The sequence below is a fragment of the Sceloporus occidentalis genome, unplaced genomic scaffold (genome assembly GCF_023333645.1).
Source record: "Sceloporus occidentalis isolate IW3139 unplaced genomic scaffold, rSceOcc1.0.p SCAF_7, whole genome shotgun sequence".
Classification (NCBI taxonomy): domain Eukaryota; kingdom Metazoa; phylum Chordata; class Lepidosauria; order Squamata; family Phrynosomatidae; genus Sceloporus; species Sceloporus occidentalis.
In genome coordinates, this window is record NW_028316987.1 from 88821043 (window position 1) to 88847031 (window position 25989).

Here is a 25989-nt window from a genome sequence, read left to right on the forward strand (position 1 = left end):
GAGACAGACAACTATGACTGCAATGTCAGGAGCCCTGGTGGTGCAGTGGTTAAATGCCTGTACTGCAACCTGAGTATTTTGAATGGTAGATTGGGGCGATGGAACCACCAAAGGATTTTCCCAATGATGAGAGGCTGAGAGTGTTTATGGCCCCAACAATAATGTGGCAGGTACGATCCCAATAGTAAGTGCAATAGTAGCGATTGCAGAAGGTTAGGAAACTTTCGTCATAGAAACAGAAGATCCAGTGGAGATGGACCTTGAACACTGGCACCCATAACAGTCATAGAGTCTATGTACTGATACTGGTGAGATCTCCTAGAGCAACAACTCAAGCTTGAGGAACTGAAATCAGTGGAACTGGGGCAAGATCTAAATTGAGACCAAGGTGATCGATCATTGAAGTGAACAGAGCGGAGAAGCTAACAGTTTAATAAGAAGCCTCACCAAGTTGACAGCTGGACAGAATTCACTTAAGATTTAGCAGGAGGTGGTCTCTGTAGCCAAGCTGTCTCAAAAGCAACTTGCAAGAATGTTGGTGGTAGCTATCCTTGGAGTACTTCTTATTCTTTTCTTTGCATGGCCTAGCTACTGACTCCATCTCCAACTCCAAGGATCGAACAAGAGTTTCAGGGAATGAAGTACTACAGGCCCAACTGTTGAAGCTGGACTGTGCAGTCTTTAATGAGGCAAAGATGGACTCTGCAAAGAAGAGAATGAAGAGCAATAGCAGACATGAAGACACTGGTGGTTACACTGGGAAGGCCCGTGGTGGTAGGCAGGGCTACCACCAAAACGATTACTCTAGAACATTCCAAAAGATGCACTGTGTAGGCCTAAGATAACTTGTTTGTGTGAGTCACAAAGATCATGAAGAAGAGGTCTCCTGTCCCCACTTTCCATAAGGCTTGCCAAATGGCCTGCCAGTAGGTTCACATTATGTCCTGAAAAAAGAGAACAGAATGAAACTCTGCAACACACAAAGAAGAGTTTAAAGTAGAATCACAAACAAAATGTCTCTCCTGTAAGCACTTCACCCATACCTCAAAAGTGATAATCCTGTCAAGAAAAACTATCACTGAAGCAGTCCTATATGCCTCAGATTCTTTTCCAAACACATCTTTTCACATCTCTCAGAGAACACAATTACCTCTTGTCCCAACCTCTTGTCCCAACTAGAGTAGCCCCACTGAATCAATAGGATTTATGTAATTTGAATTCAAAATAAAATTGATTTGTTTGGTCTATTCTTGCTGCAACTAGAAATTGCATTTAGGCCAATACATTCTTAGTCATTTATATAATAAGATCTTCAACAAATCCAGGGAAAACACTGATCATTATATGTCACAAAAACTAGATGATTTTACAGTACAGATCTAGTACTAATAATGCTACCCAATTTCTCTGTTCTATCATACAAAGGAATTGTTGTCTTTCATGGTTTTTAGACATGTTACAAATGTCAACGCATGTTTTTGTACATGATTTTCCCACGTCAGCCCTTTAATCTCCCTCAGTCTGTCTCCTGCTTCAATAAATTCAACTTTATCAATCTGTAACTAAACCCATCCCTGCCAGAAGATTAGACTTTGCAGGCTTTAGTTGGATTACTCCAGCAGTCAGAGGCTAAAGTATCATTCCCCGTATCCCTTTATCCATCTTTCCTGAAATGTCCTATATAACCTTCAACAACAATTTGTTACAGCCTTCCCAACCACAATTGTGAGTAAGGGGGCAACCATTATTACCACAAGCATAATAATAATAAAAAGAGGAGTACAGTCAACCCTTGGGGATTTTTATCTCATGCGATATGGAGAGTTGACTCTACTTATGCAGCAGGTCATCACTGAAAGTGTCAGGACATGTAAAAATGCACAAGAAACATGCACTGTACTATGGACTCGGTTTTACCTACTTCTCCAGCACAAAGGGAGTCACCTACAAACACAGGAAACAAACTTTTTCACAAGCATAACCCAATTACCTGTCTGATAATTATGATACTTGATAACACTGATAAACAAAAGCTAGCACTACTGATACTTAACCACGTCACCAGCCTTAATAATTAAATTCTTGTGCAAGGGAAAGCAACTCCCAGTCTCAGAACACCTTGTGCCAAGAAAAATGAAAGGATTACTGAACCAAACAAATCTAAGTCATGTGCTGCTTTAAGAATGAGAACTATTTTTTCACTCTTTTTATAACCATTGGTGCTTCCTAGCCAATATAGTTGAAGAGTTAAGAGTGTATTACAAGTATAAAATAGCATGTTTTTAAAACACTATTTTCATTGTTATGTAAGTATGAACTTTAAATGAAAGACAACTAAAGTTGTAGCTCTAGGATACTTACATGTAACTCAAGGACACTTAATTTTTGCGTATACATACATACGGTCGTCTTGTGCAGCACTTGACCATTTTGATTAAGCAACTGAGTATTTCTGTAAATACTAAAAACAGGTAAAGATGCTCTAGCCTAACGCTATACAAAATCCTTCTAACAAAGGCTGACATCTTCATAAATAGTTTTAAAAACCTAACATAAATTTTAACTGTATTAACTTATTTCATATTTTAATAATTAAACACCAGTATTACACAAATTTCAACAAACACAAACCAAGCTTCTGCAATAGCACTTACTTCCACAATAGGGCATCTAAACTCAGAAATTATAACCACAGTAGTATGTTATATTCTTAGTTTGTCTGTCCAATCTCCCCTTAACACCAGCTTTATTTTTTCATTTTCCACAGCTTATGTTAGAAAAGGCTACTGCACTTTATACTCTGCACCATGACCAGCAAACAAATTACATTTCACAGGGACACTATAACAATTTCTCTCAGCTCTTAGATCTCAGTTCTAAGAATGGTTGGCCACAGAAAAATCAAACAGGTTATTCAGATATGAATCCTATACACATAAACCTTGGTTTCAATTAATTTTATTCCTTAAAGAGAATACTCAGGACTACAGCTTTACATCAAGTACTCATTCAATCAATTCCTAATGTGAAAGGCAAGACCGTCTACATTCTGACACTCAATTAAGTATTCACATGCAGCAAAAAAGAGCATCTCAGAGCCCTTTTCACCTTCCCATTGCAAAAACCATTTTGCCCTTTGGCCACAGGAACATGTACGTGGCTAGCTCAATATGCAAGACATCTTTCAACTTCAGATTTAAATACCCACCACCGAACAAAGGCAGGAGAGGAAACCACACCTTTACATCCCAATTCCCAACCTCCTGACTGAATGGTAGAACACAGGCATCTAAATATGCATTCAGAGATCTGGAATAACCACCTCCACCCACTCCAGCCGTAGGATGTTGGAAAGCTGGAAGATGGAGGAAAGAGAACTTGTCTAAGAATTAAATTTACTTATGTGACTTTTTGCAGATCTTAACAAAGCAAGAAATTTCCCCTTCTCTTCTCAAAATGAAGAAATTCCCCAACACTCCCTGTTCTTTCTCCTCTTTCAAAATGTAGACACTAAGCTGCTCAGAATACAGTTCTGTTTTTCCTCCTGCTCTTCTTTTTATGCTACATTAGCTTAAGGAGTTCTGCTCAGAAGTAAGTTCCATTGAGTTGAATAGAACGGGAGGGGAGGGGGAATGTGCAAAGGCAGGCTTTCTGCTGAACATAAAGAAAAGAAAAATAATGACCGTGGAGGATCTACACAAGTTCAGACTAGACAATGAAGAAATCAAAACAGCTAAAGAATTCCCGTACCTTGGACCAAACACTGATCAGAATGGAGACTGCAGTCAAGAAAGAAGAATACTAGGAATGAGAAGGGCAGCCATGAAAGAACTAGACAAGATCTTAAAGAGTAAAGATATACCACTGAGCACTAAAGTTAGAACCGTCCAAGTCATTGGATTCCCCATCCCCTTGTACGGATGTGAGAGCTGGACAGTGAAGAAAGCAGATAGGAAGAAAATTAATTCATTTGAGATGTGGTGCTGGAGAAGAGTGCTGAGGAGACGGTGGATGGGTAAAAAGACAAACAAATGGGTCTTAGAGCAGATCAAGCCTGAACTCTCCCTGGAAGCCAAGATGATTAAAATGAGGCTGTCTTACTTTGGCAGCATCATGAGAAGGCATGACTCATTGGAAAAGATAATAATGCTGGGAAAAGACAGAAGGTAGTAGAAAAAGAGGAAGACCACACACCAGATGGATAGAGTCACATCAGGGAGGTCATGGGCCTCAATTTGCAGAACCTGATCAGAGCAGTGGAGGATAGTGGGCTTGGAGATTTCCCATCCACAGGGTGGCCATGAGTCAGGACCCATTGAAGGTCAGTTAACAACAGAAAACACACAACAGGAGAGTTTCACAACAAGCACAGAAAGAACAGCTGGGAGAAACTAACAATGTAATCAACTATTTTACAACAATGAAACCACAACTCTACCACGTATACAATGCAATGTGGTTACTTACATATAAAGATATGATCACTGTATTTATAGATCTGTGATTTCATTCCTCTCTGGGACATCACTGTAATATACAGTGGTCCCTTTACATTTGCTGGGGATAGGGGTGAAGGACCCCTGTGAATGTGGATAAACAGCAAATAAAAAAACACTATTCTATTTACCTAAGAGAACACCTGTCTAAGAATCTCCAGGTCTTCCACTGCAACTCTGTGGTCAACATCTGGCAGACGCTGATCACAGAATCATGCTGGAGGATGTACACAAATACCTAGAGAAGTATTTTCTCTAGGAACCTGTAGGTCTCCATCACAACTCTATGGTCAACTTCTGGCAGAATTGCGCTGGAGAATCCGAATGAGGATATAGTAAACAAATCCACAAAAAATCAAAAGCTGCAAATGTGAAGGGTCGATTGTAGTTCATTACATTGTCAGTTTCTCCCTATTCTTTCTGTGCTTGTTGAGAAATGCTCTTGTTGCGTGTTTTCTGTTTTTAACTGACCTCATGACTCATGGCCACCACGATATTCTTTCTCCGTCAAGTTAACAATGACAACAAACTCCCAGGTAAGTGACACAACATTAACTCAAAGTGAAGTGGAAGGCTTTCATGGCCGGCATCCATAATTTTTGGTGGGTTTTTCGGTCTATGTGGCCGTGTTCTGGAAAAGTTTATTCCATAGGAAGAAACTCTTCCAGAACATAGTCACATAGTCTAAAAAACCCACATACACCCTATAAACTCCAAGGCCTTGTGCAGTTTTACAAAGCAGGCGCTCTTTCTCTGCAAAGTGCTGTGCAGACAGGGACATCCTAAGAACAAAGAGCTTGCTCTCTGGCTGCATCTGCAGAACTGCAGAGAAAAAGGAAGGGAGAGAGAAACATTCATTCTCTGGCTGGCAGAATTTGCAGTGAGCTGGCAAGGAAGAAGGGGAAGAGGAGGAGGAGGAAAGTCTGCCTGGTTTTCCCACTCTCCTGCTGCCCCAAAAACCCCTTCACTGGGCCTGGCAGGCATCCCCCAGGGAGGGCACTGTCCCCATCATGGCACAAAGTGCAGCCAGGTATGGAGACAGGGCAATGGACTGTTAACTATTTAACCTATTATTAAAATTCAAGATATAGATGTGTTAGTCTGTGGAATCAGTATGTAGACCTTGTAGCACCTCTGAGACTAACTGAAAGAAAGAAGTTGGCAGCATGAGCTTCTCCTAGACTTAGATCCAAATGCATCTGAGGAAGTAGACTGAGGTCACTTAAACTCATGTGCCAACTTCTTGTTTTTAATTATTCTGAAAGGTGCTACAGAATTTCCCTACATACTATTATTAACATTGTTGTTGTGTGCCTTCAAGTCAGTTTGGATTTAGGGTAACTAAGGCGAACCAACCTATCATGGGTTTTTCTTGGTAGGTTTCTTCAGAGAGGTTTTGTTTTCCCCCACGGCTGTCCTCTGAGGCTGAGAGAGTGTGACTTGCCCAAGGTCACTCAGTGGGTTATTAAGCCTGAATGGAGATTTGGTCTCCAGATTTGTAGCCCTAACACTCAAACCACTACACAACGCTGTCCCCCATTATTATTATTACCATCATCATTACTTTGTTGTTGTGTGCCTTCAGGTCATTTCCAACTTATGGCGACCCTATCTTGGGAAGTTTCCTCAGAGGGGGTTATCATTCATCAGTGATACCTTTATCGGTGGATTTTTGTGAAACGGCCAACACAGCCACCCCTGAATGTTATTGCACTCATCCCTCCATATCTGCGGATTTGATTATCCACAGACTTGATTGATGTGTCCTCTCTAGGAATATCTAGGTCCTCCTCCAGTGCAACTCTACGGTCAACGTTAACTCAAAGTTGCAATGAAAGACCTAGAGATACCCAGAGAGAATACTCTACTAGGCCTTTGTAGCTCCTCCAACGCAGTCCTATGGTCCGTGTCTGTCGGACGCTGACCACAGAGTTGCCCTGGAGGACCCAGAGATTCCTAGAGTGTCCTCTCAGGTGTTTTTGCTGCGTCTGTTTTCCATATTCACGTGGGTCTTGTGTCCCTAACCCTGGCGAATACGAAGGGACAAGTCATCATCATCATCATCATCATCATCATTTTGATGTGTGTCTTCTAGTCCTTTCCAGAGGTTGGTCTCCAGAGTCCAGTGCGCCCGCCTCTATCATAGCAATAGCAACTGTCATTATTATTATCATCATCATCATCATCATCATCATTATTTTGATGCACGCCTTCAAGTCGCTTCCAATTTATGCCCACCTTAATCATGGGGTTTTCTTGGCTTGTTTCCTCTGAGGCTGAGAGAGTGTGACTTTGCCCAAGGTCACCCAGGGGCTTTCTACGGCTGAGAGACAGGATTCGAACCCTGGTCTCCAGAGTCCAATGCTCAAACCACTACACCATGCTCCCCCATTACTATTATCATTATTCCTCCTATTCTTCTTCTTCTTCTTCCTACTATGATTCTTCCTGAGCTCCTTTCCGTTATTCCTCCCGGGAGAGGCGCCCTTTCCACTCCCTTCAGCAATCATCCTCCTAATCATAGCCCTCCTTCTCCTCAGACTCACCCGCGTTGCGACGGCGTCGGCGAGAGAAAGAGGAGGCTGGAGGGAGGCAGCAAGGATCCGGCGCCGGGCGGGAAGCGACCATCCTCCTTCGCGAGAGGTTTACAAATAAATGGGAGACGGAGGTGAAACAGCACCAAACCTCAAAGCGCAAAAGGGGAGGAGCTTCCCATCGCGGTTCCTGATTGGCCCCCGCGCGCACGTGACTCTTCTCTCACTGTCCCCCGTTTTTTTTTGCTCTCCGTAGCGCGCGCATGCGCGCTACGGAGAGCAAAAAAAAAAAGGGGGACAGGGAGAGAAGAGTCACGTGCGCGCGGGGGCCAATAGGAACCGCAACGCTAGAGGCGCCTATATATGTAATCCGCCTTGGGTCCCAACTTGAGAGAAAGGCGGGATACAAATAAAAATGTCTCTGGTGCAGAAATAACCCACATTCACTGCCCTGGGGAACCCTGGGAACTGTAGTCTGTTGTTGTGTCACCACCAGAGCTCTCTCTCTTGACAGGGAAGGCTCAACGTCTCACAAAACCACAACTCTCAGGACTCCCAAGCATTGAGCCAGGGCAGTTAAGGCAGATCATTTCTGCAGTGTGTGTGTTTGGAGCATCATGAGTGTTTTCCCTCTTGGTCACAGGACTCACATCCTACATTTTCCTGGAGTGTCCTACATTTTGTGCTCTTTAAGGGTCCCAGAGTCCCAGACGATTGGCCAACATGGCTGAGGTTTCTAGGAGCTGAAGCCTAAAATCTCTTAAAGGGCACAGTTTGGGGGCGACTGGTTGAAAGCAAAGGGAAACGAGGCTAAAGAACGTACAGCGGACCCTTGTTATCCGCTGGGGTTTGGTTCCAAGATCCCCCGTGGATAACAAAACCCGTGGATGCCCAAGTCCCATTAAATATAATGGCAGAGCAAAATGGTGTCCCATATTAAAACTGGAAAATCAAGGTTTCATGTTTGAAATTTGTACTTTTTTGGAACGTTTTCAAACTGTGGATGCTTGAATCCCTGTATAAGAAATCAATGTATAAGAAGAGCCGACGGTAGAAATATTCTAGCAGACGTAACTGTGCTCAGACTAAAGGGCCGACTCAGCCTTGCATCCTTTCGTAGGTCACTAAAATGTGTTCCCAACTTCTTGGGGGCAATTCAGGTACACATTATAAACGGTTTAGGGAGCGCTTAAGTGCTCTGACAAGCGGTATAGAAATGTATTTACCAATGAGAAAGTGGAGGGGGGATTCAAAGCTTCCAGGACAGATTATGTTCTTGCCTTTCAGCAGTTCTCTTTTTATAAGAGTTGAAGTACAAGCTTTACAGTGACCTGTGAGTAAGTAACTCCAGGTTTTGGGGTCAATTTGTTTACTAAAATCTCTAGACTTATACATGAGTATATACAGCAAACGTTAACAGCTGGAACTAAGGCATAGCAGCTCTCATAGCAGGGCTATACTCTACAAGAGGAGCGGCATTTCTTTCGCTTTCAAAGAGGCCAATCCCCAGTGTCACACAGGAACATAAAAGGGTATATGATGATTTCTCAGCGGGCAAAGTTTTAATTGACAGGGAAAGTGCCTCTGCTTTTGGATGTTTGTATTGGTGCTGGGCATTATGGGAATGGAGAGCTTTATATGACAGTGCTTATTTTAGACAGTTATGAGTAAAATTAGGGAAGAAGTCCTTGGTGTGAAGGAGCACTGAATATACGGCCAGCCCTCCACATCTGTGGCTTTGACTTTTGTGTATTTGATTATTCACGGATTTGATTAATATGCGCTCTCTAGGAATCTCTAGGTCCTCCAGCACAATTTTATGGTCAACATCTGGCAAATGTTGACCACAGAATTGTGCTGGAGGACCTAAATTTCTACAGAGGTGTCCTCTAGGAACAAATAGAAATAAAAAAGTAGTGGCCTTTTATTTACTGTTTTCCACTTTCACAGGAGTCCTGTGCCCTGACCCCAGTGGATGCAGAGAGCTTACTGTACTATGTGTATGTATATACTGAAATATGTACTGAAAGATATACTGACACACACACACACTGTATATACACTAGAATATATACTGAAGATACTGCACATCTTGGGGTTAATGAAGTCAAATATAGTAGCACTGAGATACACAATTAAACAGATGTTCTCAATGCATTTTAATCAGGAGTAGTTGGGTCAGCTCTGCTCCTGCATTAACTTGAATGCCAGAGGGTTCCTAATCTAGTCCAAAAGACAGCGTATGCTCCAAGAACTGCATAATGTTAATGTACTTATGCTCAGACAGCTTGGTAGCACATGTAGTTCAAGGAACTGTTTTAAGAGGAATCAAGAACCACTCCCCTATTCGTACTCCACCCGTAATTGTAGCTCCTTTACAATTTCTAATTAGAAAAGAATGTCAGTGTTTCCATCTGGCACATTGCAGTTTGGCAAGGTTATAAAAGGCAGTGTGTGTTAGTTATTGAGGCCATCCGATACTAGGAACCTTTCTTTAAAAGTCAGGCAATTTGTACAGAATGTGGAAAATTGAATTTAACAGCAATAATCCCAAACACACCGCAGAAATAATGAAGTCTGGGACCACTTTAACTGCCTCAGCTCAATGCTAGAGAGTTCTGGGAACTGTAGTTTTGTGACACATTCAGTCTTCTCGGTCAGAAAGCTCTGGGGCCAAAATAAACTACAAATCCCAAGATTCTCTAGCACTGAGCCTGGGCAGTTAGAGCGGTCTCAAACTGGATTATTTCTGCAGTGTGTTTTGGACCCATGTTAATTGGAACGCTGATCCCACAAAGCTTCCCTGGTCTTTAGAACTTAAATGCCAAGGTAGTGTGCTTGACAGGGGAACAAAATATTGTACACAGGCCATTATTTATCTAAATATTTCTCTTCTGCCCTATATAGCAAGATCTCAGAATGATACAGAAACAATACTTTATTACCATAACAATGTTGGGGGGACACCTTGTGTCACCTTTAAAACCAACAGTTATGTTTTCGCATGGGCTCTTGTGGATTACTATCCATGGCTTCTCATGTGCAGATCAAATGTAATGACGTGGGTTGTAAGCCATGCAAACCCATGTTCAAATAGATCTGTTAGTCTTAAATGAGCCACAAGACGCCCTTTCCCCATTTTTAAAAACAAAAATTAACACTTTTATTAAGCTGTTTTACAGTAAACAGTTAAAGCAGTCACCCTGGCTGCTGCACACAGAAATAAACCATTGTTGTTATTTTTAATAATGTATTTAAATCATGCCTTCACTTGGTACTTAATTATATATTAACATGGTCCTTGTAAAATAGAGTCTAAACTGGAATTACGGAAGTAATTATTCACCAGATTATGATATCACAGTATTTGATCTATTATCTCTCACTCTCTTGTTGGAAAGAAAATCTCACTGGGCACTCCCTGCTATAAATGCTACAAAATAAAGTCTGCTAAATGTTTAAACAGAGGCATCTGATAACTGTTGAGCCACTGCCAACAGGTCACAGATAGATAGATAGATAGATAGATAGATAGATAGATAGATAGATAGTTTGTAAAGAGGGGAGAGAGAAATGAACCTACTAGACTATTACTGGACCCCAAACTTCATAACTAAGTTTGTCCCAAAGAGGAAAAATAGGTCAATTGGATTAAAGGTAACATAGGTTGGCTAGGTTAATCTTGGCTCACTGACAAGCCCACAGAAAGCCATGTGAAAAGATGAAGTGTAAAGAAAAAGTGAAAAGACTGGTGTGGCTGCCTGAAAACTTCAAGAACCAAAACTAGTATTTTACTTCAGTAGGTTCAAAAGTAGAGGAACCTGCTTAATAACTGAAGGAGCCTCTTGTAAGGCTGAGCACTTATTTTGAAAATATGTATGCTTGAAAAATATAACAGTGTTTTCTGATGCAATAAGTAGCATGCAATATGTACAGATGCTTATAAAGTTGTATGCAGGACAGAAACCAACTATAAACACTAATTATTAACTAATTATTAACTGGTAAGAATATAAATGGAAGGGCATCACATAATACAACTTCCCATTCCTAAATGCTAGAAATGTACTTTTTCTGAATCCAGCTCCCAGAATCCTCCAGCCAGCATCTTCAGTTATAAACTGAGGGTCAGGAAACCGCATACCCTCCAGCTATTCCAATCTGGCACATACAGTCCCTGCTAATTCTGTCATCTCACAGAAAAAAGCACAAGAGCAGTATCTCTCTTCTGCAGTGGATGATGTTGAAAGTAATCTTGGAAGTAATACCTAGCCACCATGACTAATAACTAATTGTTAACACTCTTATCCTCCACAAATGCGTCTAATCCCCATTAATGTCACCCAGAGTGGGATCAATCAGTACAACCAGTGGCACTGAATATTAGTTTAAAATATGTGCTCTGAGAAGAAGCAATTCCTCCTGTTCAACATACATTATATGTAGAATTCAAAGACACAGACATGTTAGTCCAGGTCAGTATGCAGAGAGATCTTGTAGCACTTTTGAGAGAAAGGAAGAAGTTGCTAGCATAAGCCTTCTGAGATTTAAGTCTGTTTCCTCAGATTTGTGCAAGTAGGCCGTGTGTGTGTGTGAATGGCATTAAAAATGCAAATGAGAAATGTAGGTAGGGTGTTGAGGTGACAAGTTCAGTTTTAACTATGGTCAATGGTGGAAAAAGGAAGGAGAAAGGATGTTGCCTAACACCAAGGTAAGTAGATAACCATATAAATGGTGGGGGGTTATTACAACATAGTGTGATGCTGGCTGGGAAACAGAATGGAGATATGTCTCTCTTCAACTCACTGTCTATGCTGAAATTTGTATATATTCCAATTCTGCTGTTTCTCTTCCCAATCCTTGGTAGTTATTCAAGGACCTCAGTACTCTACATTGGGCAAATATGGCAGTATCTGCATCAGAGGATAATGGACATAAATCAGTCATTAGGAATGGGAACATACAAAAGCCACACACATAGCACGACAATTTCCCTAGACATTCAATTTCCAACTTCGGAACACAAGTAAGTCCTTGAACAAAAAAATTACAAAAGAAGATAGGGAATAGAAACAGCAGATGTTGAGAAGGATTGCCTCTTTCTGCAAGAAAGTGTCCATCTGCTTAAGTGGCCGAGGCAGATGTAGTACAAAGTATGCCTGAAGGGCAATATTCAGTGGTGTAACCTCTTGTGATGTCGAGGTCCCATGAATCTGACGTATAGCTGACCCAAGTAGGATAGCTTTTCTCGAGCTTGTTAGTGACCTAGTAACCTAGTAACAGTCAGCCAGTTGTCCTAGATAAAGTCAAAGGAGATGTTTAGAAGAGACACTTTGGTGCTTTGTGGAGTGGGCAGAGTTGAACATGGGGGCAGGAGCATTCGATTTCTGCCCAGTAGAGGGAGGCAGCAGAGTGGTATGATGATATTGAGTTTCAGAGGAACTGCAGGTAAGGTCTGAGGTCAAATCATACCTGTACCATGCAGATCTGGATTTAGAGCTCAGCTATTTCAAGGGGCTGAACTCAATCTCTTGAGAATGGAGAGCATCTTGTGCAAGTGTTCCAGTTTTGCATCAGTATCAGCGTTGAACAGTCCCACACCATCAAAGGGCAAGTCTTCGATCAACCAACGCGCCCGATCAGAAAGTCCAGAGTTCTGTAGCCACGCATGCCTTCGTAGTGAAACAGCCCCAGTCAGCATATTGGCACCACAGTCTGCTATATGACGGGAGGTCAAAATCTGCTGCTTAGCCAATTTAAGACCCTCAGATTGGAGCAATGATGCTACTCTACGATTCTCCTCTCCCAACATGTTGAGGAAGGGCGTTAGATTCTCCCAGAGCTTGTACTGATATGCGCTCATACACGCGTCATAGTTGGATATTTTACAAATGAGGGCTGCAGAGGAGTATAACTTTTTGCCCATTGAGTCCAACTTTTTCCCCTCTTTGTCAGCTGGTTTTGAATGTAGTCCGTATGACCTGTCGGAAAGTGCTGCCTCTACAACTAGTGAGTTTGGCTTTGGGTGTTGGCTGAGCCAAGGCATATCAGAGTCCTGTACCCTGTAAAGGGCTTCAGTCCTCTTGGATGTGGAAGGTATTGTAGAAGGAGTCTCCCAAGATTTGTGGATGACATCTAAAAGGGTCGGGAGCATGGGCAGGGTGGGCAGAACAGTAGTCTGAGTCTGGAGAAAGCGGTAAACTGGATCGTCAATTTGTTCTTGTGGCTGCGTCACACCCAAACCTAGTGACTTTGCCATTCTCACCACCTGACCCCTGAATGCCTTCACATCATCAAAAGGAGAGGAAAAATCCACCCCTTCCAACAGCATTGGAATGCTGACCGAGTCAGATCCAGAATCAGAAGACAAGGTGGCAGAGGCTGAAGGCTGCCCCCCGGGAGATGCAGCTGGCAGCTCAACCTGAGAGGATGGAGCAATTTGCGACGGTTGCTCATGAACTAACTGAACAGGCTCAGTTCCAGGCAGGACAGGCTCTGTATGTGTCAACGATGAGATCTCCTGCAAAGGAGCCTCAGTATGGTGAACTGTAGGCAGGGGAGGTGCAGCCTCCAAAGGACGTTCCTGGTAGTAGGCTCGAGAGTGGTTCCGGCCCCGAAGATACTGTGGCCGAGCCTCATTCTGATAGGGGTGAGTATGATCCCAATCATAATCGCGATCGTAGTCGCCTGGAGAACTTTCGTAACAGGAATATGATGACCCAGTGGAGCTGGACCTCAAATATCTCCAGTTATGATGATCATGGCGTCTATGAGAATGCTGTCCATAGTACTGAGGATGTTGATACCGATGAGATCTCCTAGAGTGATAGCTTGAGAAGTCAGAGTCAGTGGAATCAGAGCGCGATCTAGATCGTGACCGAGATGATCGCCGACGTGGAGAGGGCAGAGGAGGTAACGGTTTAGTAGAAAGCATCTCTAAAGTGGATGGCTGAACAGAAGGTGGTGTCACTGAGACTCTCGCAATTGGAGGAGACTCCAGGATCTTGCCCTCAGAAAACTTTTCTGTCTGCGGTTGCTGAGTAGCAGAAACAATCTCTACGCTGCCTGCTGAGCCTTGTGGGGTCTCTGGGACTTGAACAGTAGTATCTCCCTGAGAGGCAGACCCAATCACCTCAGATCGAGCAGGGGATGATCCCTGCAGCCGAGATGTCTTGGAAGTCAGTTGTGAGGAAGTCTTGGAGGTAGAAGCCTGAGAATGGCGATGGTTCTTCTCTTTGGCATATTTATTATGTTTGCGTGGTTTGGTTACCGACTCCATCTCTAACTCTAACTCGTCGAGGAGCTTTAAGGGTACGGTTCCTGGACTCTGCAGAATATAGACTGAAGAACACAGTTCCTTATGATGATGCCACAACAGCGGATGAAAATGAACCAGCAGGTCAGGCAGGAAGGCTTCTATATAGGGCCGCTGGAAATGGACAGAGCTACCACCAAAATGCTTGGATATCACTCTAGAAGATCCCGAAGGATGCAGTGCACAGGCGCAGGTTAACCCATGTGTGTGAATCACAGAGGCCACAAAAATGTCTCCTGTCCCCACTTTCCATAAGGCTTGCCAACTGTCATGCCAATAGGTTCACACATGTCCTGAAAAAAAAGAGAGAGAACAGAATGAAACTCTGCAATACACAAAGATGATATTAAAGTAAAACCTGTACCAAAATCGTTCTCCTGTGAGCTCTTCACCTGTCAGCTCAAGTGAGGTGATTATAAATATTACACTGTCCGAAACACACTGCAGGAATAATCCAACGTGAGACTGCTTTAGCTGCCCTGGCTCAGTGCTGGGGAATCCTGGGAATTGTAGTTTTTTGTGATCCCAGAGCTCTCTGACAGAGGCGGCCAAATGTCACACAAAATGTCAGTTCCCAGAATTTCCTAGCACTGACCCAGGGCAGTTAAAGCGGTCCCAAACGGGATATTTCTGCCGTATGTTTTGGATGTATTACCTTCCAGTAAAAACTCTAGGGAAATGTTTTTTCCTCTGGATCAAGGGTCCCCACAACCGCAAAGTAGGACACTGCCATCCTCTGAGGCTGAGTGTGGCTTGCCCAACGTCACCCAGTGGGTTATTAAGCTCAAGTGGGGATTTGGTCTCCAGAGTTGGAGTCCACTACATCATGCTGCCCCCATTATTATTATTACTTTGTTGTTGTTTGCCATCTGGTCATTTCCAACTTTTGGCAACCCTATCTCGGCAAGTTTCCTCAGAGGAGGTTGACCATCCTCTGAGGCTGAGAGAGTGTCACTCATCTAAGGTCACTCAGTGGGTTTCCTTGGCTGAGCCAGGATTTGAACCCTGGTCTCCATAGTCGTTGTCTAACACTCAAACCACTACCTCACACCACCCCCATTATTATTATTACTACTATTATTATGACTATTATTATTATTTTGACGTGTGCCTTCAAGTTGTCTCCAAATTAAGGCGACCCTTACATGGGGTTTTCTTGGCAAGCTTCTTCAGAGGCGGGTTTGCCATGGCCATCCTCTGAGGCTGAGAGAGTGTCTTTTGCCCAAGGTCACCCAATGGCTTTCTATGGCTGAGCCAGGATTCGAACCCTGGTCTCCAGAGCCGTAGTCCAACGCCCAAACCACTACAGGATGGTGTTTATTTCTATCCCGCCTTCCTCCCAGGGACTCAAGGCGGCTTACAAATCCAAGACAGTCCAAGTTCAAACACTGTAAAAGATGCAAAATACAAGTTTAGGCTCCAAAGAAATGAAAAAGCTGTGAGTTGGAGACAAGAGTTTAGCAATCCTTACTAATAATGTTGCAGGAAAGGAGATCCAAGAGTAAACATGTCCTTGAAAGGAGAGAGGGAGGAAGATTCACTTACAGAGGTCAAGGGCCCCTTGCAAGATCCCTAGGAAGAAAGCAAACTTGTTATTATTATTATTACTCCTATCATTGTTCCAATTCTTCTTCTTTCTATTATCCTTCCTATTATTGTTTTCTTATTATTATTCTTCCTCCTATTATTATTCTTCATATTCTTATTCCTATTATTCTTCCTATTATTATTATTATTATTCCTATTCTTCTTCCTTCTATTATTATGATCATTCCTATTCTTCCTATTCTTCTTCTTCTTATTCCTATTCTTCCTACTATTATCATTCTTCTTATTATTATTCTTCCTATTATTATTATTATTATTCTTCCTATTCTTCTTCTTCTTCTTCTTCCTACGATGATTCTTCCTTCGCCTGCTTCCGTTACTCCTCCCGGGAGAGGGGCCCTTTCCACTCCCCTCAGCAATAACCCTCATAACCCTAACCACGGCCCTCCTTCTCCTCAGACTCACCCGCCTTAGACGAAGCGGCTCTCTCAAGGAGACCTTTAAACAAATATGGCGGCGCTAGAGGGAGCTGAGCTAAAGGCGCCAACCCTCACAGCGCAGAAAGGGGAGGAGCCTTCAGCGCCTCTCCGCAGTCCCTGATTGGCCGCCGCAGCCGCCGCCGCTCACGTGACTCCTCCCTCTTTTCTTTTTTCCCGTAGCGCGCGCATGCGTGCATTCAACGCTCCGTCGCCGTGGCGCTGACTAGACTATGCCCCTTTCAAGAGCTTTTTGTGGACTTCAGCTCCCAGAAGCCTCAGCCGTCTTGGTCCATGGCCTGGGATTCTGGGAGCTGAAGTCCAAAATCCCTTAAAGGGCACCGTTTGAGGGAACTACTATTGACTATAGAGGCACCCATAGGCCTTCTTCTTCTTCTTATTATTATTATTATTATTATTATTATTATTATTATTATTATTATTTAATGTTTTCATCTTGTGAGACGCCTTGGGTCCCTTTCTGGGAGAAAGGCAGCATAAAAATGAAATACATACAAATAAATAAAAATTTTAATCTATTGTAGCACAAGCTTCTCAGATTCAATTTTATTTTATTTTATTTAGAGTATTTATACCCTGCTCTTCAGCCAAAAGGCTCTCAGGGCGGCTTACAAATTGTTAATTAGACATAATAGATTATGTTATACAACCTTTTGTTATCAAAAAGTCACACTCTCTCAGCCTCAGAGAAGATGGCAATGGCAAACCCTCTCAAACTTGGCATGAAAAATGCCATGATCGGTTCGCCTTTGGGTTGCCATAAGCCAGAAACAACTAGAAGGCACACGACAACTACAATTAGCAGATTTGTGGGTGCAGTTGTTGCTATTACTATTATTATACTTATTTATATCCTGCCCACTGGAACTTGGAGCGGCTCACAAGATTAAAACAGTACCTCTACAACTAAAAAAAAGTGTTACGTTAAAACAGAATTAAATTATTACAATATTACTGTTCAGATTAATTTGCATTCGTTTTTAGTGCGATCAGTATAAATCTACCACTAATTTACAATCATTGTAATGGGCAGTCAATGATCAACAAGGAAAAGGATGAGAAGGAAAGGAAAGAAAGAAAAAGACGTACAACAAATACACATTAAGGGCATAACTTAGCTGCTTCAAGGCCTGACTGTAATAGCAAGAAAAGAAAAGAAAGAGGGAAATGACTTCCATTGGATAGGAAAATAATTAACCATTATATATCCATCTACTAAATAGTTCTATCACAATTACTAATAACCATGTTATTGTTTAACCCTGTTTTTCCATATTCTGTCCTGACAGTAGCCTCTTGTCCTAAATATTGATTTTTCATCAGGACTGTCAGATGTTTGTCTGCAACAGTTTTATAATGAACATTCATTAATCCGTCTTTCTTACGCTGAAGACTTGAATGTGGATATTGCACACTTTACAGCAGAACCAAGCATGGATAAGAAAAACATAAACTAAAAGCATCCCATATCAATGTGAAGACGAAGGCCTTCACGGCCGACATCCGTAGTTTTTTGTGGGGTTTTAGGGCTAGGACTCTTTGATATCCTCCTTTCCATTCTCCTCAGATGTAAAGAACTCTCTTGTCTTTTTTATTCTTTGGTTAGATGTAATTTTTCACACATTCACTAGATGGACCTCCATAACCACATACCACAAGAATCTGAACACAAGCAAAGAGAAACTTCCCAGCTAATATGTTAAATATAGCTTTCATTGTCCTTTTCATTCCTGCAGTTCATCCATCACTTTGTGCTCAGAGAGATGGTTTATGTATAGGCAATGATATAATAACCATTTAAAAAAATTAATAAAGGTGGGGAATTTGTGGTTTCCTATCAAAGTTGTCCTTTCCTTCCTTCCCCTCTCCGCCACTGGCAAAAAAAAAAGGCTTTTTACAGAATATATCTCAGAACTGCCCAGATTGAAGAACAATTGGTTTTCACTTTTACAAAGTGAGACTGAAGAATCCTCTAAATGAATCAGGGTGATTCAGTATCCCATCCTACAGTGTCACAAGACAGCCATATAATTAAAAGATACAGCCGCTTTAGTCTGCAGAATTAGTATGTAGAGCAGTGCTTCCCAAACTTTGGGACTCCAGATGTTTTGGACTTCAACTCCCAGAATTCCTGATTCCTGAGTGGGGCATCTGGGAGCTGAAATCCAAAAACCCGGATGACCGAAGTTTGGGAAACTGATGTAGAGAGATCTGAGACTAACTGAGAGAAAGAAGTTGGCAACATGGGCTTTCGATGCATCTGAGGAAGTAGACAACCCTACGAAAGCTTGTGTTGCCAACTTCTTTCTTCCAGTTAGTCTCAAAGGTGCTACAAGATCTCTCTACACACAAGACAGAACACAACGGCTTATACGATTCTAACTTTTGTGCTCAGTTGTATATCCTTGCATTTTAAAATCTTCTCTAGTTCTTTCTTAGCTGTCCTTCCCATTCTTAATCTTCTTCTGATTTCCTGGCTCCAGTCTCCATTTCTATCAGTGTTTGATCCCAGTATATATTTTATTCATTTCTAGTATTTATTCTAGTATTCTAATATTTATTATTTATTCAAGTATTTATCTATTGTAATATTTTTTTATTCATTTAGGGCACATCCAGATGATTTAAAAGACTAGAAAGTCCCAGATTTTGTTCCTGTTCTTTCTGGTTTTATTTCGGAGATTCATACACACTTTGGTTTTCTCACAATATTTTCTGCTTGACTTTTAATACTAACTCCAGAGGTTGGTTTATTTTAACCTAATATAAAATTAGAAATAACAGGAACAAACTCTGGGATGTCAAATTTGCTGGACTTTGAGAAGCTCCTAGTAGCCACATGGCCAGAAGGAGGAGGTCCCAGCCTGCAAGAAGTGCCCCTCCATACCATTTGAACTGAGAACAAAGACATTACAACGCAGGCTTATGACTAACATCTCCATTGTTTCCCCTGTTTGGTTTATAACACCTTGCCTGGTGAAGAAGCCAATGTAGCTTCGAAAGCTTGCAACACGTATATTGTGCATTTTGGTTGGTCCAATAAAGGTATCGCTATTGGGTGGATTTTTTATTGTTACTGGATTTGTCATATGGCCAACACAGCTCCCCTTGGATCGATAATAACTGGGACAGAAACGGCGATGTTGTAGTGCAGGTCAATAGGTCTATTTTGAGCACTCCCCACTGCTCACCCCATTCAATAAAACCTAAAGATTTACTCCTTGTTCCGCCAGCTCAGAACTATTCCTGCCGACTCAGTCCCACCTCCCTGACAAAACAAACCAGTGAAATCATGGAGAGCTGTGGTCTGGTGCAGCTGCCAGAAGCATTTTATTCACAGCCCTTGGTTTCCTCATTGTAGTTTTGCTAGTTGGCCTTTGCTGAGGTGCAATCCAAGCGGTGGATTACTTTTGGGAGTGGAAAGAGCAGCGGCCATTTGATTTCAAAGGGCTGACAGGCAGTAACAACTTTTTGCTGGTTCAGAACCTGCATAGACCAAATATTTCTGTGCTGTCAGCAGATCTACAGGTAACTCCTCTGCTGGCAGAAGTTCCTGCTGATCTCGATTCAGATGCCAAGTGTTAAAAACCTCTGTATTGGAGCAAACTTGTAAATTATTTGAACACTGATCTTTTTTAGGACCTAAATGTCAAGGTATTATGCTTGATGGGAGAAGATTTTATAGAGTCTCATGTATATATTTATCTAAATGTTTTTATTCTGACCTATACAACAAATCTCCAGATAGTATAGAAACAATATTTTATTAACATAGCAGTCAGTGGATGTGTGGAGTCTTAAGTCACCTTTAAAACTAACACTTTTGTTTTACCATGAACTCTTGCGGATTACAATCCACCTCTTCAGATGTGGAGCACAAATCTAATGCAGTGGCTTGCGATCCATGCAAGACTGGGTTAAAATAAATAGAGCCCAAATTGAAATTACAGGAGAGGTAATTATTTACCAGACTGTGGCATCATAATATTTGATCTATTCCCTCTCCCTCTCCTTTGTTGGAAAGGAAGTCTCCCAGGGCACTCCCTACTATAAATGCTACAAAATAAAGCCTGCTAAATGTTTAAATAGAGGCATTTGATAACTGCTGGACCACTGCCAACAGCTCATAGTAAAATTATTATTATATTTAAAAAGTCTGTAAAGAGGGAAGGAGAGAGGAAGGGAGGAATGAACCTGGAATGTTGTCATTACAGGACCCTAAAACTTTATAATTAAATTAGTGCTGGAGGGAAAAAAACAGGTAAATGAGATTAAAGGTAACACAGGTTGGCTAGGTTTATCTTGGCCCACTGACAAGCCCGCAGAAAACTATGTGAAAATCTGATCTGTAAAGAAGCATGAAAAGACTGGTGTGGCAGCCTGTAAATTTCAAGAAGCAAAACTGGTATTTAGTTTCAGTAGGTCCAAAGGCAGAGGAGATTGCTCAATAATTCAGGAAGCCTCACGAGAAATGAGGCTGAGCTCTGATTTTGAAAACATGCTTGCAAAATGTAAGTGTGCTTTCTGGTGCCATAAATAGCAATCAGTTATGTACAGATGCTTATAAAGTTGTATGTGGCACAGAAACCAACTAAAAGCACTGATTATTAGCTGGCAAAAATATAAGTGGAAGAGTTTATTCCTGGCATTTCGCCAGCATCTGTGGCTGGCATCTTCAGAGAATGCCAGCCACAGATGCTGGTGAAACGTCAGGAATAAACTCTTCCAGAACATAGCCACATAGCAGAAAAACCCACAAAATCTATGGATGCCAGCCATGAAAGCCTTCGACTTCATACAAGTGGAAGAGCATTACATAATGCAGCATCCCAGTGCTAGGGCTTGTAAATGTACCTTTTCCAAATTCAGTTTGCAGAATCCTCCAGCCAGCCTCTTCAGTTATAATCAGGGGGTTCAGGAAACTGCATACCCTCCAATTGTTCCAATCTGGCACAGACAGACCCAAATAATCCTCTGTCATCCTACAGAGGAGGACGCAAGAGCAATTCCTCTCTCCTGTACTGGATGATGTTGAGAGGCCAGGTGACTATCATCCTGGGAGTAATACCTAGCCATCCTGACTAGTAACTGTTAACAGTCTTATCCTCCACAAATGTGTCTAATCCCTATTAATGCCACCCAGATTGGGGTCAATCAGTACATCTTGTGGCACTAAATACTACAGCTTGAAATATGTGCTCTCAGAAGAAGCAATTCCTTCTGTTGAACATACTTTGTAAGTAGAATTGAAAGATCTAGCCATGTTAGTCGGTATGCAGAATGATCTTCTAGCATCTTTGAGGCTAAATGAGAGAAAGAAAGAAGTTGGTAGCATAAGCTTTTCAAGACTTAAGTCTATTTCCTCAGATGCATGGAGTGAAGTGCCTAGGAATAGACCTATATAAGTATGCTCTGTGTGTGTGTGTGAATGGGATTAGAAATGCAAGTTGGAAATGTAGGTAGGGTGGTGAGGTGACAAGTCCAGTTTTAACGTCGTTGGGGAACAAAGGAAGGAAGAAGAGTGTTGCCTAAAGCATGGACTGGAATTTGTGGATATATTCCAATTCTGCTGTTCTGCTTTCCAGTCTTCCTTAGTAGTTGTTTTGTTCAAGGATTGCTTTACTGTACATTAGAGAAACATGGCCGTATCTTCACCAGAGGATAAATGGGCATAGATGGGACATTGGGACTGGGAATATACAAAAACCAGTTGCAGAACATTTCAGTCTTCCTTGGCATTCCATCTTGTACCTCAGAGCAGCAGAACTGGCACTCTTGGCCAGTTCATCCCATTTCCTTTCTGTTTCCCAGTCAGTATCAGACTACATTACGACAATTCCTACCAATATTCATATGGTTATCTACTCAGTCTGGGCTGAGAGGGTACTGAATGGAGTCAGTGGTTCTTGGCATTAAGGATTTTGAAAAATTAACTCAGAAGCAACTTTTAAGAAGTGTGAAAGCTAAGTATTTTTTTTTTTTTTTTTTTTTTACAATTTGTAACAATAATGGTAGGTACCTTTCGGTAAGCTCAGACTCATAACTGTAACTAATTAGTTTTTAAATGTAGCTTTCTAAACTCTGTTTTTCTTACTTCTGTAAAATAAAATAGGGTCTTTTCAAAAAGGTGTAAGGTTAGCGATGGACAGGGGTGCACTGTATTATCATTGTTCTTTCTACCATCAAAATTCTTATTGCAAAGAAAGAAAAGAATGACCTCTGGGTGGTGTTTGTTATCAAGGACCCCATGTTCAGAGTCAAATCAGTTCAGCACTCTGTGGCGATAGTGGTGGGAGGGCTGGAAGCTTTGTAGGATTATGCTTCCTTTTGGCAGACTGGATTTTTACAATAATTTGCTCAAGTGGTGAAAGATTTTTCTGATGAGAACATGTTCTTTTTCTCCTAAAATGCTGCCTGATCTTGTTTTAATTAGAGTTTTGCAACCAAGTTAAATGAAGCAGAACCCTCCCTAGGAATATGAATAAAGCGTTTTGTTTCTCCTTAATGCTTGAAGCAACCTAGCATATGTTGATTGAATTTCAAGTAGGAATAAAACAATTCCGTAGCAGATATTTTATCTAATAATGGTTTTACAATGGGACAAAGATCCTCATGCACAGGCAAAGTCAGGGGTGGCTGGTAGTTTCCATGTTAATGGGGAAGTTAATCCATTTGGGATTTTAATCTGAAATTTAAAGGAGCTATCCAGTGTGTTGAACCCATTTGAGGGAAGATGGGATGACAAGTTGGTGCTTGTATTGGTGGCTTAATGGAAAAAATTGAACGACAGTCATATAAACTGATCGGCGATTCACTTAAATTCATAGTGGGATTCCATGTGGGAGCCCTGGGTTCAATTCCTTTTGAGTGCATGGCTGCCTTTTAGCAGAGCCAATATACTGGTTTGAATTCTGGTCTAGGACTCTGGCAAAACAGGGTTCAAATCCACACTTGGCCACAGGAACCCACTGGGTGACCTTGGGCAAGTCACACTCTCTCAGCCTCAGAGGAAGGCAATGACAAATTCCCTCTGAACAAATCCTGCCAAGAAAACAATGTGATATGTTTGCCTTAGGGTCACCATAAGTAGGAAACGATGGAGGGACACAGCAGCAGGGAGTGACATGGAAGCCAGCAGTTGAATTTCTGCTGGAGCAAAGGCACTATTGTGGCGAGGGACTGTGAAAGTCACCGGTGCAGTGGTACAGATTATTTCCCTAGTCTTTTCCAAATGCATATTTCTTTGGCTCCAGAAGGAGCTATGAACAATACTTAGACTCTGCATCACCTGTACCTCTTTCAGTCCTTTCACACTAAAGTTAGAGGGTTTCTACAGACTAACATGGCTATATCTTTGAATTCTAAAGTTAGAGGGGAACAACACTGAAGACTGAGAGGCCTGTTATGTTTTATTTTGACTTTGTATTGTACTTCCTGTTGTACACCGCTTTGATCTAATTTGGAAAAGCGGTATATAAATAAACATCATCATCATCATCATCATCATCATCATCATTATTATTATTATTATTATTATTATTATTTAGAACAGCTATAAGGACAGCTCTTTTTAAAAGGGCAGATCATCTTGGGGCAGCACTGGGGCAGTCCCCATTTCTACTTTTTCCTCCCCTGAAGTCCACCAGTGTGGTTGAATAAACCTAAGGCAAAGGTGGGACAAAGATATTCCTCATTATACAAAATGTTTTACATTTTCACTTTCCACCCCCCCCCCCATCCCTCCAGTTGAGATTGTTTGGCTTCTTTTATCAACTCCACAGTGTGACTCAGTAGTGCTATCATCCAGTCTGGCCTAGAGCCAGAGAACTTTAAACTATCAGGAAATACAGAAGCTGGGGGGGAAATGAAGCTTTAGAAAGAGGCGCGTAGATAACAGAATAGAGATGTATTCTTTGAACCTTCAACACCATTGAAGGCTTTTCTAGTTGGGCATCCATCATACGGATGAATGAGGCTTGCCATTTTAATAAACCCTAATTGAGCCAGCACCTTACTTTGTATAATTGTATCAAAGCATGGCATTCACATTTTAATATGCAGCCTAATCAGGCAGCCTTCAGTTAAAACAAAATACATTATTTTCATGCATCCCAAACATCTACCCAAATCAGCTTCTGGTAGACCAACTTCTCAGCTCTTGATTCTTGTTTGCAAAGTGAGAAAAAAAATGCAATGGTGGATTTCACAAATTTGCTGTATAATCCAAAGTGCACTGCAGAGCAGTCTGTATATTAAATAACATATCTACATGATGTTTTAATGTGATTCTAATTTTGTGCTTCCAGACTAAACAGAACATTCCACAGAAGCCTTAGGAGAGAAAAAAAGACAATGCTATTGTTTATTATAATCCAGGCAAGGCCAAAGCTGGATGGGCTCTGGAAACACAGTCAAGGCAGCCCAAGAGTCTGTGAAAGTAGGGCTTGGATCAGGAATAAAAATAAGGCCAAGGGGCAGGAAAACTAGATGAGGGTCATCAAGAGTCAGCATCAAAGATCAGCCTAGGGTCCAGAACTAGTTACTGTATTTTCTGGCGTATAAGACTACTTTTTAACCCAGGAAAATCTTCTCAAAAGTCGGGGGTCATCTTATACACCGGGCGTCATCTTATAGGGCAGGTGCTGAAACTTCTGAGCCAGAATGGAGAATCTGCAGTCGCCACATATGGTGGGGGGAGCTCAAAAACGGCTGCGGCCGCATCCCCATCATATGTGACGATCGTATGAAAGCAGCTACCACTCTGACAGTCTTGGAGACAGGGAGGGCTGGGCAAGCAGGGAGAGTTGACCAATCCATTCAGGCTTTGTATACAACAAGGTTTCCTGCTAAGTACCTACATGTCATTTGAATTAAAATTACCATATTGAAATCAAATCTGATGTTTTTTTAATTTTTATATGGTGTGCATTGGAAGAGGGGTAGTCTTATACGGCAAGTATATCCCAAACTCTATATTTTAACTGGAAAAGTTGGAGGTCGTCTTATACACCCAGTTGTCTTATACACCGGAAAATACGGTATGTTCAAATAGCAAACAGACAAGGATAGTTCTGGAGCCAGATCATAGTTGTAACAGATGCAGGAAAAACTGCCAAAGTCTAGAGTAGACTACTGATGCCTTTCCAACAGCTTAACTTGGTCAGGAGGCCTGAAGCTATTATGGTTGAGTCACTTGAACTCTACTCCTGTCTTGATACAGATACTCCAATGTTAAGTCTCCCTGGGAGGGGGATCCTTCACTTGAGGAGACCTCTTATTTCTAAGGATTAACTGAGTCCTTCTTTGAAGCTGTGCATGTCTCCTGCTGGACTCATGCTTACCCTAAACACTGCTGCTTTTGAGGAACAGGAGAAGGACCAGTATCTTCCTGGGGGCCATGAAAGGCCATGCAGGATTATGCTACGTCTGACTATGGGTGCAGCCTTGCGTACCTCCAGGGCTCCTGGGTCCACCGGAATAGTTTGCTCCTTGCTTTCCTCTTTGAAGATGCTCTCCAGTGGAGGCACAGCAGCACTGTTTGATGTTTCTTCTTTCCCATACAATGGGAAATTCAATGCAATTTTTATGTCAATGATGGT

The 25989-nt window shown here is 41.9% G+C and overlaps 2 protein-coding genes across 9 annotated transcripts in view; both read right to left on the reverse strand.

Annotated features, from left to right (window-relative positions):
* GALNT11 (polypeptide N-acetylgalactosaminyltransferase 11) overlaps positions 1 to 7158 on the reverse strand; it is a 40086-nt gene extending 32928 nt beyond the window's left edge. Inside the window, exon 1 of one of the 3 annotated variants that reach the window (XM_089533600.1) lies at positions 7043 to 7158. The gene's annotated coding sequence lies outside the window, so the exon portion shown is untranslated. The other 2 variants (XM_089533597.1, XM_089533598.1) reach the window with 2 other exon arrangements.
* Positions 7159 to 9956: 2798 nt separating this feature from the next.
* Positions 9957 to 21309, reverse strand: LOC149310066 (uncharacterized). 6 transcript variants are annotated; one of them, XM_089533605.1, is made up of 3 exons: positions 21245 to 21309; positions 15491 to 15733; positions 9957 to 14638 (listed from the first exon to the last, which is right to left on the reverse strand). In XM_089533605.1, exon 3 carries the CDS (start codon positions 14307 to 14309, stop codon positions 12540 to 12542), a length of 1770 nt encoding a protein of 589 aa, XP_089389731.1. In that variant the 5' UTR covers positions 14310 to 14638; positions 15491 to 15733; positions 21245 to 21309; the 3' UTR covers positions 9957 to 12539. The 6 variants fall into 6 exon arrangements, with proteins under 6 accessions (XP_089389731.1, XP_089389730.1, XP_089389727.1 ...); XM_089533604.1 differs by lacking the exons at positions 15491 to 15733; positions 21245 to 21309 and adding exons at positions 15817 to 15917; positions 16359 to 16444; XM_089533601.1 differs by lacking the exon at positions 21245 to 21309 and adding an exon at positions 16359 to 16444 and having other exon boundaries at positions 15491 to 15917.
* Positions 21310 to 25989: the final 4680 nt, after the last annotated feature.